This window comes from Lathamus discolor, chromosome 3 (genome assembly GCF_037157495.1).
Source record: "Lathamus discolor isolate bLatDis1 chromosome 3, bLatDis1.hap1, whole genome shotgun sequence".
Lineage (NCBI taxonomy): Eukaryota > Metazoa > Chordata > Aves > Psittaciformes > Psittacidae > Lathamus > Lathamus discolor.
Window position 1 is genome coordinate 88,750,140 of NC_088886.1, and position 16,268 is coordinate 88,766,407.

General features: G+C 41.8%; 1 protein-coding gene across 1 annotated transcript; it reads right to left on the reverse strand.

Annotated features, from left to right (window-relative positions):
- Positions 1-228: 228 nt before the first annotated feature.
- GORASP2 (golgi reassembly stacking protein 2) lies at positions 229-15,712 on the reverse strand. Its single transcript, XM_065670414.1, has 10 exons — positions 15,482-15,712; positions 7,573-7,653; positions 6,675-6,878; positions 6,165-6,251; positions 5,543-5,673; positions 4,843-4,975; positions 4,597-4,720; positions 4,148-4,234; positions 2,087-2,182; positions 229-1,285 (listed from the first exon to the last, which is right to left on the reverse strand). The coding sequence occupies exons 1-10, from the start codon at positions 15,656-15,658 to the stop codon at positions 966-968; spliced, it is 1,440 nt and encodes a 479-aa protein (XP_065526486.1). The 5' UTR covers positions 15,659-15,712; the 3' UTR covers positions 229-965.
- Between the last annotated feature and the right edge of the window lie 556 nt (positions 15,713-16,268).

Here is a 16,268-nt window from a genome sequence, read left to right on the forward strand (position 1 = left end):
AATTTTAAAAGCCAAGTATGAATCATATGCAGACAGATTTCATGAGTCATTGCTGCAACTGATCTAACTGCTAGTGCTGATCCTGCCTTCCATTAAGAAGTCTGGCATTCTCTCTTGGATCCATTCCTCTGGAGGGGAGCCCTTTCACGATCTGTGCTAGAGAGCTGAGCTAAAAACACTTAAATGAGAATTTAAGCATTAACCAAATAAATGTGCTATTTTGTCACATGAAGGATAAAATACCAGGAATTTATTGCTGTATGTATGCTTAATCCATTAATTTGTCTTACAGTAGTCGTGAAGTGCTAAATTGTGTGCCATATTAAGCATTTCCTGTGTTCCCTTCCAAATGCCATTTTACAGCGGGCATATGAAACAACGCAGCAGCAGTCACAAAACATAGCTTAAGCATCTCTCAAGAGCTTAAAAACAAAGATCTGGGTACAAGCTGAATAACGAGATGTCAGTTAATAGGTCACTCAGCAACTTTAATAGAAATATCTTTAGGTGGAAGTTTCGTGATGTTAAAATATACAACTCGGACTAAACATTCTCATCCCCACTGTAGTAACAAGATACTTGCAAAGATCAAGAAGTATGGTACGTAAATGTCAACACGCAAGAACCGCTTCATTTCTATCAGAAGCAAAAACTGCTAATTATAAGCAAGGACAGGCCTAGCAGGCTAAAGCCATCAGCCTATATTAAAAACATATACCTCCGAGTCTGGCAGTGGAATTCTATGTACCACCTTGACTTGGTTTTTGGTTACATACAAGTACTCTTCCTCCCCTCCCACCACACACACTTTATAAACCCCCTTTTATTTTTATTATACCTCCATATTATTTACAGGACTCCTAAGATTAAGTACAAACTAGTATGAAATTAATGATAGGTTGCTCTTCAAATACGTATCCAATGGCTACATAAATACCAAGCCAATCCAACAGAGTGACCTGGAGTTATGATTCAGAAGCTTGTGTATCTGTGACTCCAGATGTTTTCTCATTAACCGTGGAGGATTCACTTGATCTGTCAACAACAGTTGCCTTAGAAGTTGGGGTAGTACTATCCAAGGTGAGCGTTGAGGTCTGTTCTACATTTACAGTAGTGCCAGGGTTGATGGGAACGCTTCCAGCTTGAGTAATGGAGGGAAGCGAATCTGTAGGCACTGTAGATGCCTCTGTGACCAAAGGAAGCAGAGGAACACATTTGGGTGGCATTGATAGAGGTGTTATTCCCATTAGATTCAGCGGCAACAAGGAAGGAAGGGATGGCAAACCTAAGGAGAAAACGGGGAAAAAGGAAAAATAAAAAGGCAGCATGAGCTGCTGCATACCACAGACAGAGCTGGAGAGCTTCTCCACCTGCTTAACTTTTTTATCATCTCTAATCTCCTGTTTATTCCTGGAGAGGAGGAAGATTTTGAACTTCGTGTGAGCATGACATACATGCAGCACTGACTCAGTAAGCTAGTTTCAAGCCTGACACTTTTCAAATTTCAGAATTGAGGATCAGAATAAACTCAAGTTTGCTTCTACCTCCCCTGAGGACTGGGTATTTATTGCATTAATACTGATGACTAGATTTTTCTGCCATTCAATGAAACTGCCAGAAACAAGAAGTTAACAAGAACCTTTTATACTATATGAGGCTCCAATTTCTTTTTGTTTGCTTCGTGTGCACCTTCAGCAGTTTTGTTTAACTCAAAACCGTAAATCTATTATTAGTTCATACTGCTGGCATTCAGTCATGGTGCTTCGAACGCCTCACCTAACAAACGAGGAAACATCTCACAATTTCTTCTACCCATAAAACTATACACTTTCATTCTTCGCACAATCCCTTTTGAGATCATAAATCAGGTAATATAAGGTGAAACAACTAAGTACAGACACAGGTTTCTAATTAGTTTATCTAAGGACATATTCCTTGTCTACCTAATGGGGCACTACCGTCAGCTCTCATCTCCTTCAATTCATCTTCTTCAGGACTCAACCAGATGACTGCTCTAACTGACAGCATCAAGGATCATCAAGGACAGACCTGCTATTACAGTGTTTCAGTTTGCAGAAGGACATACCAGGCTGCACGATTTCTGGGACAATGTGTGGTGCAGGCAAATTAAGTTTGGACAGATCAGTCAGGTTGGGAAGTCCTGCTGGTAATGGCATCAGACCTAAGAGAAGAGTGGAAAAGTTACAGCTGAGAACTTAGAATCATTTTTTTCCTGTTTCTGAGATCTTATTGAAAATTTACATTGCTTTACATCTTGATGAATGCAAGTTCACTAAAGTTTCAACTTTAGGTATCTGTCTTCACTGTGCAACTTATAGCAGAAAGTCCATACTAGCAAATACATAATCCAAACTTTTCAGATTTTTCTGAGCAAAGTAGAATCTTACATTAAGGAATTAGTAGGTTTGTATTCCAAATTCAGCTTTAATAAAGGTAGCTATTTCACCACAGCACCTTACAGAAGCCCTCCATTCCTATATTGCACAGCAAATGATAATCACAGGATGAAATACATAGTACTATTGGTCTCTAATACTGATTACTATTTCTTTTCTACTTGGTTCCTAACTGAAATTAAAACCACAAAAATATCTAGAAAAGGCAAGACAAAGTAACTTTGAAGGTCAGGATGGACTGAGAAGAGAAACATAATGAATACAACACATCGTCTTCCATCATTGTGTTTGCTGTGGAACATCTTTCCCCTCCTGAATCTCCTGTTTTACAAAGGCTGCATTTCTGGAACAAGGGCTCTATTCTTACTTTATGTTTAGCTCAAAGAAGGCTATTTCTGACATAAACTGTTGATACCACCATAGTAAGACAGAGAGGAGAAAAGTCTTAGAGCAAGGCCACAGTAGAGATTTTGATTAAAAACCAGTCACCTTTACCTACCTGTGAATTCATTAGGCACAAAGGCTGACATAATTTGACTCAAAGAGCTTCCAGCTCAGCTACAAGGAACTTTGAACTTTTTTTTTTTTTAAATCTGAAAACAGATGAACTTCATACCAGTACATTCAAATTTTAACCTGTACATTCAATATTTTGAATTTCACTATATGGCCATGCAAACTGCAAATGAATATTCTGATAGCTCTCAAAAAAGCAAGGACAGCATTCACAGAACAAGGTGAAAGGAAAACTTGTATTGGCAGATTCTGGGGAAAGGACAGGTAAGGGGCTGGGGAAGACGTGGACATTAACAGGAGCTGAACTTCTGGAGTTGTTACCTATTTTCTCTAAACAGTACAAGATTAAAGTTGCTTGCCCTTTTGCATGCCCTTCACTCTACTACACATTTTCTTCCATGTTAGAGAGCATTCCTCCAAGCATGACTTAAAACTTCTGGACACACCTTTACACACATGTATTTTATGCTTTGTATGCTATAAGACAAGTCCTTCAGTGTCTGGAGTGCACAACTGAGTCCTGTACCAGTGCACCAACTACACAGCAAAATCTTATACAATCCTCATGTTTCCCACTGCGAATTACTTTTGTATACCAGTTTAAATTGCTAAGTAATTTAGAAACAGTAGCTGCAACACACAGATCTTTGTTGTTAGACCTCTATTTACACTAAGAAGAATGACCAAGCTAAGTATTAAAAAGGAATTTCCTAAGCTAGAGGCTTTATGGGTGAAAGGAATGCAGAAAGGCAAGACTTGCCTTCTCAGATCTTTCTTCCCTCATGATGTCTCAGTGCAAAGGACTAACTGGAAATTGAAGTTATTTGCAGAAGTGTTTTGCAACATACAATTTATGAACTGCAGAAAGTAACAATGTATCAACTCCAGAAACCTTGCAAAGAGCAAGGCTAATACCTTCCTGAGAGATTTTGAACTGCATTTATTGTGCAGGGGACCCTAAAGGGGAAACAATTGTAAACTTTGTTGCCATCTCAGTCCTCTGTGCTACAGACAAGCTGGCACATACCCTAACGAAGCAAGCAAACAAAACCCAAATCCCGACACTGTAGAGGTGGTATCTTTAACATGAAATGTGCAAGTTGTATGAAGTTACACCCTCTTGTCCCCCAAAAGCAGTGGAAAAAACAGCTCTCTTCACTTGCTTCCTTAAGAATTTTGTTTCAAAGATGTTTTAAGAACTTTTCCCTACTCACCTGGTAATGTTGTTGCTGGGTTAACTGGTGGCACAGAGGTGAGGGACTGACTGACTTGTGGTGGCAATAATGGAACTGTTGGAACACCTGGTGGCATACACAGGAAAACAACATTAATTTTAAGCATACAACACCTCAGCTCCCTTCCTGGAGGAGTACAAATAAGTAACTCCTTACAGGAGAACTGCTATTTGCCTTAACCATAAAATGGTGGTAAAGAAAAATAGTATTCTAAATGATACACATCATATTTCTGATAGAATTTGTTTGCAGTTGTTTCATGAGTAAATAGGGCACAATTACAGTACTGCAGCATTTCTTGTTAACAAGTTTGGGGAAAAGAACATTTTAGCCTCTTCTGTCTTCTATTAACTTGGTAGAAACATCTGTGAATGCAAAAAAAGTCAGAAACCTCACGTATTTCAGAAGTCAGTTACTTCCATACTAACCTGTACTGAGAACGTTACTGACAGTAGTTGACGGTGAACTAATAGAAAGTCCTGAAAGACTCTGTTCAAGTCCTGCTGGCCCAGGGGGTAACGTGGCTGTGGGATTAACTGACGACAGCTGAACCTTATTGGAAGGAAAAAAGAAAAGTTACCCTGTTAGGGTTTGCTTCCACAAGAACCAAGAGGCAGGAAGACAATATAACATCAAGCCGTTTTTACCAAGGCAAATAAGTGACTACAACTTACTTCTGTAAAGCCATCTTTGAGCGGACTGAGAGATGTACTAGGCAACTGTCCTGGGAGAGAGATTTTCTTTCCTTCTTCAAATGGGCGTGTAGGTATCCTATGCAAATATCCATAACCAATGCCACAGCCTAGGCTTTTAAAATGTGAACATTTATAAGTCAGTAAAGTGACTTTACAACTACAGGCTTCATAGCAAGCAATGAAGCTGACTCAAGATGCCAAGTTTCAAGATAAGTTCTGGGCAACTTTCCTCTTCCCCCCCAAAGTTGTCTCATTTTCCAAAGAGAAATAATCAATACAAGACACGGAAAGGAAATTCTGTAGCTTTTAGCAATAAACATTTAGCAGAAAATAAATTTATTTGTTATTTAAACCAAGCAACTACATCAGATACACAGCCTGGAATTCAACTCACAGTTGATACTTGCAGTCCTCTGTTCTGGCTACTGTGCAATACTTTAATAATATACTACAGCTTAATGATTACTCAAAGCCTAATGCAGAAAGCGACCGTTGCACTAATTTACACCCCTCATTGGTAACTAAATCTGAATTTCAAATAAATATAATTGATTATAGCAGAAACACCTTTGATATAACAACACTCTTCTCCTGTCTTTGGAGAAAACTTAAGCAAGCACTTTCAGGCTAGTGCTATAAGAAAGTCACCCCGCTCCCCTGTAACATATTGTCTCCTTACCTGCCTTCTCCACCCCAGGCAGAATTTGGAGTAATCACCACCTCTCGACAATTATCGGTGTCTGTGTTGTACACGTAAAGTTTTAATGGCTTTGCTTCATGTGTTTCAATAAGGGAAAAGAGATCTTCAGACTGTAAAAGGATAAAAATGAGTAAGGACTTTCTTGTCTTTATTTTATCTTTTGACATTAGAATGATCACCCTTCTAGTCCTAACTTTGTGTGTCAGAACACGGTAACTGCTACATGCTGCAACTGTAGTGCTGCTGTTTAATCCCAAGCGCAACTTTAAAATGTGCTTTCCTAGCACACCTCAGGAGACGTGGCACAACCCAAACTTCAAATCTGCTATTTGAAATATTAATATTAGAGTACAAAAAAGTTTCTATCTGCCTTCATGAAGTCACCCGAGAGCAGTTTTTATTTCCAGAATTGCATTTAAGCACGAAGAGGCCCCATGCCAGAACTCCTTCCTCTTTGCATTAGCTTACATCCATTAGCAGTGAACAGAGACAGAACTGGGGACGTTTCAAACTACCTTGGTGCAATTAGTATTTTATATTTTTCTTAGTTAAAGACAAACAAACAAACACACACACACCACCTTATTTTTTATGTACTTACCTCATTCATGACTGTATCTGCTCCAATGATATAGTCACTATGAGGTCTAAGTCCAGCTAATGCAGCAGGAGAATTAGGTTCCACTTCCTAGTTTCAAGACGGAAAGTTACAAAACACTATGTAACTGCCAGGGTGTAACAGAACAGTTAGACACTTCACAGAAGTTTTGAGCCAGACATACAAACTGGTGGAGTTTTCAACATTATTAGTAGTCACTGAACTAAAGAAGCAGTGGCTTGATGGCAGTCTCTTTTGATACTGTTACAAGAAGCTCTGAGTATTGTACAAACCCACTGATTCAAACACAAGATTTGATAATATGCTCAACATACAGTCCTACTTCAAAAGTCTTTCCAAACCCCTCAAAAGTTTTCCACACTTTCAAAATCAGCAAAGAGAAAACAGACCGATTTGATCTTGTGTACCCCTTTGCAAGTTACTTTTCAGTAAAGAGATAAAAAATTTAACAGTAAGCAACAGTGAGGAGAACACATAGAAGTCTGTACATACCAAAACATGCCATACGTTTTCATTGGCCCCATCAAAGCTGCAGAAACGAATGCTCACGCCCAACAGGCCCTGTCCACCCCACATGTTGCTGGGGGTCACTGATGTTTCCCTCAGCTCCAGTGTTTTGCTACTGTACACCAGCATTTTTACAGGCTTTTCAACGTTTGCTTTCAAGAGGTCCTTGAGAGTGTCATTGTCTTTATTCTGTGAATATTCAAACAAGAACTCAGGTTATTTATCCCAGGTGTTTATCCCAGCAACTATCCAGTTCTACAGCACTTTTGTATTTCAAATGTCCTATAAACACTGTGCATTACCAGGATAAGTATCTACAGCTATTTTATAACAAGCTTCCAGTCCCTTCACAATTCTAGAATATAACTCCAGCAGAAGCCTGGGATTTCACAGAAACAGGTCATGCCTTCCAAACATGAAAGCAATTCAATCTGTGATATGATGCACCTTGCAGCTTTTCACAGGCCTTCTTGAATCCAGGTGGAAGAGCTTACCCACAGCTGTGATCATGGTTTGCCATTTCACTACAGCTCTGCTGGAAAACTTCCTCCTATGATTGCTGCCCAGCTAACAGCTTTGACAACAGCTCTTTCAACCAACCTGCTTTGGCTGAAGTGAGTTTAAAAGTTCTCACACAAGCAGTTTTGCAGACAGAACTAGGGAAGCACTAACACAAGCAGTGAGTGGTGGGTGAGTCAGCAGCAGACATCTGCAGAGAGCATGTCTGTCCTCTGGCTGCATCCTTATCCTTAAGCTAATTTTTTTATAGAATTGTCTATATTCTATATACATTTAAATAGAACAAATGCATTGATTTACCTGTCAAGCTAAGATTCACAGCTCATTGTTTATATTCAGAGTTATAAAATCACAACACACTTACCAATCTTGAACCATTAATGGACACGATAAAATCAAAGAATGGCTCCAATCCAGCTCTATGTCCTGGAGAGTTTTCTTGTACCTAACAAAGTTGAACAAGAATTTAGCAGAAGTGCACCAATGCTGGTGCACAGCATTAAGCACAGATCAGAATTCTATTTCTACTTGTGCAAACTGTAGCTCTAGAAGCTAGTAATGTCTGTATGACTTCTAAGTGCTCAAATACAACCTTTTGGACCTAAAAAAAAAAAAAAAGAATAGAGAAACATTTTAAAAGAACCAGTAATCTATAAATTATTGAGGAATGACCAACAGTCACCCACTGGGATGAGCACTGCTTAACAACTGCACCAGATAAACTGTAGATATTTATGTCAATGAAGGAGGTTATGGTCAAGCTTCATGAACTCTAAAAGAGCTGGTTAAAAAGTTGTATCTTTCCACAAAAGTACCAGTGTTGGACCTTGCTTTTTACCTTTCTTACTAGAGGAAAAGGAGAGTCACATCTGTGTAAGCAGTGGTTGTCATCTCATGATTAAACCTCATCTGTTGACATTCTTGAGATACAGAGGGCACCTGTACAACCAATTATTTATTAACATACCAACATGCTGCGAGAAAAGGGACTCCCACAATTGTGCAGCTATGGCAGCTCAAATAATTTGAACACACCACTGCGACAAGGCCTAAGTATTGGATACACGTTGCTCCCAGACGCTTAAAGTATGCTTTTAACTACAAATGGAGTAACTGAGAGACATTTTGCCAGTGGTGTTTTTTCACCGTTTCAGGCACTGCTGACAGACACAAGTAACTCTGATATGGCTACTAGATTTTTCCTACAGCCTCCGTAGTAAAGGCTATCTTTCTTTATTTGTAAGCTGATTCATTTTACCCACTGGCTTTATCTTTTATGTGCTGCATTCATCTTCCAAAAATATCTAAACCCCACCCTTTACAGTGTGCTTTTTACATTATGTGTTACTCCACCTGGCAGAGACAGTACAAATCTGCTGGTCTGTTCAATACTAGTCTGATTTTGCAGGCATTGAGTTTTTTTAATATGACTCATCTAGAACAAGATATTCTAATATGGAAAAACCCCAAACTTGATTAATACTAAACCTATCCTCTTAGAGTCTATTTATCTCTGCCCAACACAAAATCAGAGCTTGGAAACTCAGATTACCTGCGGGTAGCTTACTGTAACAGATGACAGAAGCTGGAACATTAGTGTCACATAATCTACACATTCATTAAAGAAAAATAACCTGGAATCAGTAGTTCCAGAGTCACATCGCACACACAGATTGCTGTCCAAGATTTGCAAAGCAGTAAAAACATATGAAACCAACATTATCGCAAAGTAATAAAAAAATCACTGAGGCAGCAATAACATCCCCAAACTCCACATTTATCATTTCTGACTAGAACTTGAAGTGTGTCTGGAGAAACAATATCCTACAACTGGGGGTACAGATATTCTCCCTCTCTGCCAAGTATTAACTGTACAGAACCACCACTCTCAACCAACAAAGGAACTTTCAGTCCCGCTAACTAGATCCACACTACTGCCTCCGTGTCATTTACTCAATTCGTTGGCTCAAGATGCCTCTCCTCAAGAATAACTAGAGATCAGACTGCAAGCTGAGCACCAGGTAACAGGGTAAAAACACAAGCTAAGCTCCATGCAGCAGACCCTCTGACACCAGCAGCATAGAAATTCACAGGCGCACTGTATATGTTGCTTAGACATTAGTGGACTGTCCCTTGAGCCCATTTTTAACTTAACAGTTTTAACTCCACAGACAGAAATTTTAGCTTATGAGAAAAGGCAGAGAGAGGCTAAAATACACTATATGAACTAAACTTCTCAAATTTTGCTTACTAAGTTGGGTACTCGAGGCCTTCCTGCCAAAGATAAGTTTAACCAGTTTCACAAAAGCAGAATTCAAGAACTCTGTTTTCCTATGGACACGCTCCATAATTGCATGCTCAGGCTTGAAGTTTCTCTTGTAATTAAGTAATACAAAACATTCTCTCCTCTGATTTTTCTTGTAGCAAACGTAGAATGAGCTTGTGCTGTTGGTTGTTCTTCCCTCAATTTAGAGAGGTGATGGTAAAATATTTAATAGCCTCTCTCTCTCATTCCACTACCACCTATGGCATGTGACATATAAGAACTCACATTTTGTGTTTTTAAAAGCCTGCCATAAAGGCTTTATACCAGAATGAAATCAGCAGATGGTTTCAGAAGTTATTGAGAAAATAAGAATTCTAAAGACAGAACATGTCTGTCTAAACCTCAGCATTAAAAAAAATAAATTAAAAAAATCAGTAAATCCAGCAAACTGATACATTTATTCAGATCACACAACAGATTTTTAGGATGTATGTCATGGCCCTGAAATTATGAAAAGCCAGAATTCACTCAGCCAGTAGAACAGCTGCAAAAGCAATCCTGACACAGTTCACTCTTCGGAGATTTTACTCCATTTCTAAATGAGCTTCTTAAAAAAAAAAACAAACCAAACAAAATCCCTACACAATATCCCTCCCTCACGGCCTCTGATAGGTTATACCCTGAACACTGTGATCCGTTTTCAGTAAGGTCATATTTGAAAATAAGGAGCACCTATGATAAGTGAGACTTACTTACATTCAGCATCCATCAGTGTCAACCTCCAAGCTGACACCTGGGACGTACAGATTTGGTATTCTAAGCAAATTATTTACAGTCTGCCCCAAACTGATGAAGGGACTGTGAGACCTTCCAAGTTCCAAACAATTAGCCTGCAGAAAGTACCTTCAGATGTTGAGCTCCTTCCCTCAAATCCATCACAATCCTGAACACTTCTGAATGGTTCATTTCTAAGTGGCCATGTAAAAACTACCAGGAAGCTGTATCTAAAAGAAATCAAGCTCTTAGAGTTGTATCCATCACACATGCACCTGCATCCCTTCTGTCATCACAGTTCCTCATGCTGCCATGCACAAGTTCAGTGACAAGAAGCTTCCTATTTCCCTTGCTTTTTTGGCCCAGCATCACTGACGCAAAAGCATTTTTATGCCTCGCAGACCCATAAATTCAGAACAGAAGTTCTGAATTTGTTCCACATGAAAAGTCTCCTCCTTAAAGTACAGACATACTCAGCCTCGCCCAAAAGTCACACTAGCCCCATACAGCTTTTATGTCACACAACCTTATTTTCAGGCAGCTACCTACAAACTTCATTACCACAGCAGTGCCAAATGCACTACATGGAGCTCTGCTCAAAGCTCTGGGGCTGTGATTCTCTTCCAGAACTACAGCAACAAAGGAGAATCAGGAACCTAAGGAAATACAAGTGCACAAAAACCTCATTAATGACAGAAATAAAGATTCCATGTATATGTACATACACTGTGGACACCCTGAGCAATCTGGCTTTGTGCAGCTTTGCTGTATGCCCCAAGCAGGTATTCAGTAACTTGCCTTTGTAGTTGAATAAGGACTGTGAAATAATCAAGTAATACCATTTACAACAGATGCCACTGCAGGCATGGCAGTTCGGAAAGCCTAATCCTCCCAAAGCCAGCTGTTATGTCAGACATATAAGTTACAGACACCTGTGGGTAAATACCATGACTTTATAACAGTAGAGAAACAATAGTGGAACAGGCAGAGAAGCTGTGGAACTGCCACCACTTGAGCTTTTTAAGAGCAAGCAAAGACAACCTCTATCAGGAACGCTGAATGTCAGAAGGCAGAAAAGGGCTGGATGACTTTTCCAGCCTTGTACGATGCTGCAGGACTTGTTCCTCACCAAGATGACAGCAGGGCTGCTGAGCACCCAGGTTAAACACAAAATATTTCACTTTTAATTCACTGTCAAGAATTAAATGGGGAAAAGGTTTCAAAGTCAAGACACTAATTTTAAACTGCACTACTAAAAAGACTTCTTTGTCAGTAAATATATAACGTTTCTCTTTGCTGAACACCCTTCCCAACACTATCACTCTATGCCTACACAGTATACATTACACATTATAATAAGGCTGCTTAGCAATACAACGATCACAAATGTAAGCCCCAAGCAAGCAATGCTACTATGAATGGAATTAGGCACAGTTGATTTTCAGAGGCAGATGAAGGCTCTTACCACTTTTGAGAGTCAGATAACTTATACAAATGTCCACTTAAACTTTCAGAAGCTTAGCTTCAAGCACTCAATACACAACTTTTAAGGAGCAGAAGTTCAAGCTCCAAAGCTTCCCCCCACCCCACACAAGAAATGGTTCCTAATATTAACTTAATTACCAACAAAATGCTGAAAGTTTTTCTGTAGTTCTTTCACTGACTGTAATTGGTAATAAAATTTCACTGTATATCACATATAAGCAATTTCTGTTCGGTCCAACAATCTATTTCATTTCTGTCAGCTATTTTAACACATTACATGGCATAACTGTACTGAATTTCCTTATGAAACATCCAGTTTTCAAGAGAAAAAGCTTTATAAGCTTTTTGCAAGAAAATAGATTGCCTATACGAGCACCTTTTGTAGGGAGGGGCCCAGAACTAAACACAGTATTTGAGGTGCAGCACTGATTACAGGGGGATGATCTCTTCCCTGGTCCTGCTGGCCACACTATTTCTGATACAGGTCAGGATGCTGTTGGCCTTCTTGTCCACCTGGGCACAAGCTGGCTCATGTTCAGTGGCCGCCAACCAGCACCCTGGGTCCCTTTCCACCCGTCAACTTTCCAGCCACTCTTCCCCAAGCCTGCAGGTTGCATGGGGTCATTCTAACATCATCTATTAGTTGAAGAAATTGTCAAGCCATTACAACAGCCAGGGGAAACTGCAGCAGCTTTGCACTGCTGAACAGGAAACTAATTTAAACTTTTCCTTCTTTCTGTTTTGAAGAGAGAAACAAATGCATACTGAGCAATACCTAGAGTCAGACAGCTGCTCTAATCAGACAGACAGCTTCTGTTAAAGGAAGCTTACAGAGGAGAAAAAAGAAACAACAGAGAAAATTCCTAGAGGTAAATAGCACTGCATACTACTGGCCTGGGAGGTACTAGTTAAACAGAAGACTTAGGAGTGTTTTACGTGAATCAGTAAATGGAAGCCTAAGAGCAAGAAACAGATATGATGAATAAAAATGTATTTGAAATAACTGTTTCAAATAAATGACTGATTATTAGTTCTTCCTGTGAAGATATCAGGGCAACACAGCAGGTTGTAACTTTCTTTTTATTTAAATAAGTAATAAAAATGGGGCTACATTTCAATGTCTAGAAACCCAAACAGCACAACCCACAGCAACTTTTCCTGTATGCACATGATTAAATCATTTTCCTTCAACAGCACTTCCGTCCTGAAGTGTTCCTATTTCCTGTAACAAGTGCACTGATAATAAAGTCCGCAACAAAAGTGGTATTACACCAAAAAATAGCAGGAGCAGCCAAAAAGATTTAAGTAATCTGCAAAACTTATGTCAAAACTTACTGATGGTATTGTTAACTTGCTGTATATATTTCTGCTCCTGTTTGAAGTGAGCAGAGCAAGAGACTTGCTACTAGTTTTGTAGGGAGGCAGCGTGTGCAGTTTAAAAGTCTCACTGTAAGAAACCTGTGACTTGCAACAGTCTTAGTGTGCACATCCCTCTGGCAACTTCTACTCGGCTCCTGCCATCATTCTGAACAACTTTAACTCATTTGTTTCATGGCCTTTTAACATGCTTTTCAGTTATTTGTCCTGCCCAAACAAATTCTTCCAATAACTGACATTTCTCTAGTTTTCCACAACTAATGAAGTCTTTAAAACACCCACTATATGCTGTTTATGGAAGTTTGGCATTATCAAAGAAATCTGACCTTATCTGAATTAGCTGTCACACTGAAAGATTACTGATGGTTTCCTTCACCATTCTTGTTCATCTTAATAATTTTATGAGCTCAGAAATAAAGCCTGCTTGAGAAGAAATTAGATGAAAATTGTGGTATTGCATGACCCCAAGTTCTACCAAAGGTTGATCCACGCAGACAGAACATTTGTGCAGAGCTTCTCTAACCACGTAAGCCAAGCAAGCAGTCTGTCACAAACTTACTACAGAAATCCAACTGGAAAATTAAACTTGTAAAAACCAGAGAGGAAAACTCTGGCCACTTGTATGCCACATGCATTTCAACAGAAGCATTCCAAATTATAACTGTGAAGCTTCATAACTTTTCTCTACTCTGAATCTATGCTCCCAACTTCATATAAGCACAAGCCTGACTCCTGTTAGACTGGGATCATGATGCAATTTAAGATGCCTGTCCACAGGCAGGTCCCTGTCCTTCCTGCACTTAATGTCAATACAACTGTCCTCTCAGAAATCTCATTCTTTAATGTGCACCTACCAACTACATTTACAAAGACTGGCAAACAAACGCTGCCACTTCAAGTCATAGCAAAAAAATTACAACCAAAAGGAGCTTAAATGAAAACAGAAGGCGGCAGATTCAAGCAAGATTACAAGAAAAAAAACCAAGTAGATTATATCTCCTAGGAGATATGCATCTCAATTTACTAACGTGCTTTAATCACAGTGCAAATTGACCAATCCAGCATAACTGATATTCCAACTGCAGAGCACTCACTGATTTTAGAACGCCCCAACACAGAAAGCACACTATAGTATACTAAAAAAAAAGTCTGCCATTTTTACCAAACCAGAAGTGTTTTTTGTGGGGAAAATGAAAATACAAAAAGGACTGTTACACATTAGTAACACTGGAGCACTAAATATTAGTAACAATAACACGGAGAAGTAAAGACCACTGTGTCTTTAGCCTATATGTAAGTGTTAAGAGATGTTTGGATTTGAGCAGAAGATCAATGTTTGGTTCTCAAAAGCATTACAGCAGCATTTTCTAACACTTGAAAGATGATCTCTGTTCTTTTTTCACCATGGTACTCTAAGACATATTTGTAGCTCACCACTAGGCAAGTTCCACATGTGAGGTCATGTGTTCTGGTACATATCTAAAACATGGGGATAGCTCCGAACAGAGCGCTGATCTGAGAAGGTCCGATGCCAACAAAAACCTGGCCCAGCCCAGCGCACACAGTAAGGGTGCTCCACGCTTCAGCTACAGTGTCAAGAGTGCAATGGTGTGGGCAAGCTATCAGCAACTCCTGCAAAGTTACTGTATCATCTAGAGGCTGCAGTGCGAGCAAACCCTACGTAACTATGAAAACAAGTTAAAAATACCTATGAAGGTAGCTCTGGCAGGTGTGATGCCTGTCGTTTAAATACCTTGATCTAAGCGCCTAGAACTACCCCCGAGGGGTGAAGCAGCTACAGTTCAGACCATGATGCAACGATCTACAGCCTGACGTGTCACCCGGGCCAGGCACCGGAGGGCTGCGTTCGGAAGCGTCAAGCCCGTGTGCTCGCAGCCTTTTCTCTGGAGCAGCAGCCTTGCCCCCCAGGGCTGCCCCAAAGCAGCATCAGCTCCCGCGCACCGGCCCTCCCGGCCCGGTTACAACCCGACGCGCAGGCGGCGCAGCCCCCGGCACGTTTCGGGCAGCCCAGACCTCAGCGACCGGGGAGAGATGGCTCGGAGCCCGCGGGGCTGCACGCAGCTGGGGCAGCGCGGCGCAGAGCCGTCCCGACGGGCCACCCGTGAGCCCCGCTGCTCCGGGAACGGGAGCCGGCCGCGCAGCGGAGGCCCAGCCGCCGGTGCGAGGAGGCCCGGACGCCGGCGCTGCCCGAGCGCCTCCTCCGAGCCGGGAGAGAGCGGCGAGGCCGCCCGGCTTGGGGAGTCCTTCGGGGCGCTCGGGCGCGGACCCACGGAGAGAGGCCGCCGGGCCCGAGCGCCAACCCCTGCCTAACGCCCACCGAAGCGCCTGCCCCCCGCCCCGCCGCCCTTACCCGCAGGACGTGGTAGCCCTCGGTGCCCCCGCCGGGGATCTCGACGCTCTGCGAGGAGCCCATGGCTCGGGGCGAGCGGCGGCGGCGCCGGTCCCCGCACAAAGCCCCGCGCTCGGGGACGTGGCACTCCCTCCCGCCCGGCTCGGGAGGGGCGGGAGAAGGCCGCGCGCGGGGCATGCCGGGAGGCCGCGCCGCAGCGCCCCCTGCCGAGCACCTCCACTGCCGCGAGGAAGCGGAAGCCGCGCGGCGGTTAGGGCAGCCCTAGGCCAGCCCTCGCCGGCTCAGCCCCCGCCGGGGAGGCGGGGGCAGTACGGTGGCTGCCGTGGACCACTGCCCTCCAGCTCGCCTCTGGCGCGGCGGCGCCCCCTCGCGGCTGAGGGCGGTAAGGCGTCTGTGCGCGCCCGGGCTGGGGAGCGACGGCGGTGCTGGGTAGGAGTAGCTAATAGACGTGTACTAGAGTTAATTACATGAATAGTAAATAATAAAGTTATGTAACAATAATATAATAATATTATAGCAAATAGTGTGTTATACTAATAATACAGTAAATAGGTGCACAGAACATAAAGAGGGAAAGGTGAGGGTCTAAACAAACCTGCCGCATTCTCTAGTCCTGCAGCTCCCTGCAGAGTTTAGGGCAAGCTGCCATTCTGGGGGGCTCTGGAGGCCCCTCCATCCTGGGCTGGAGCACACTGTGCACCTTGAAGGGATTCCCAGGCACACGTGAAGTGGTCTGGTAGCCGGAGCTGAAGTGAAAGGGCTAATAATCATAGGATCACAGAATCGA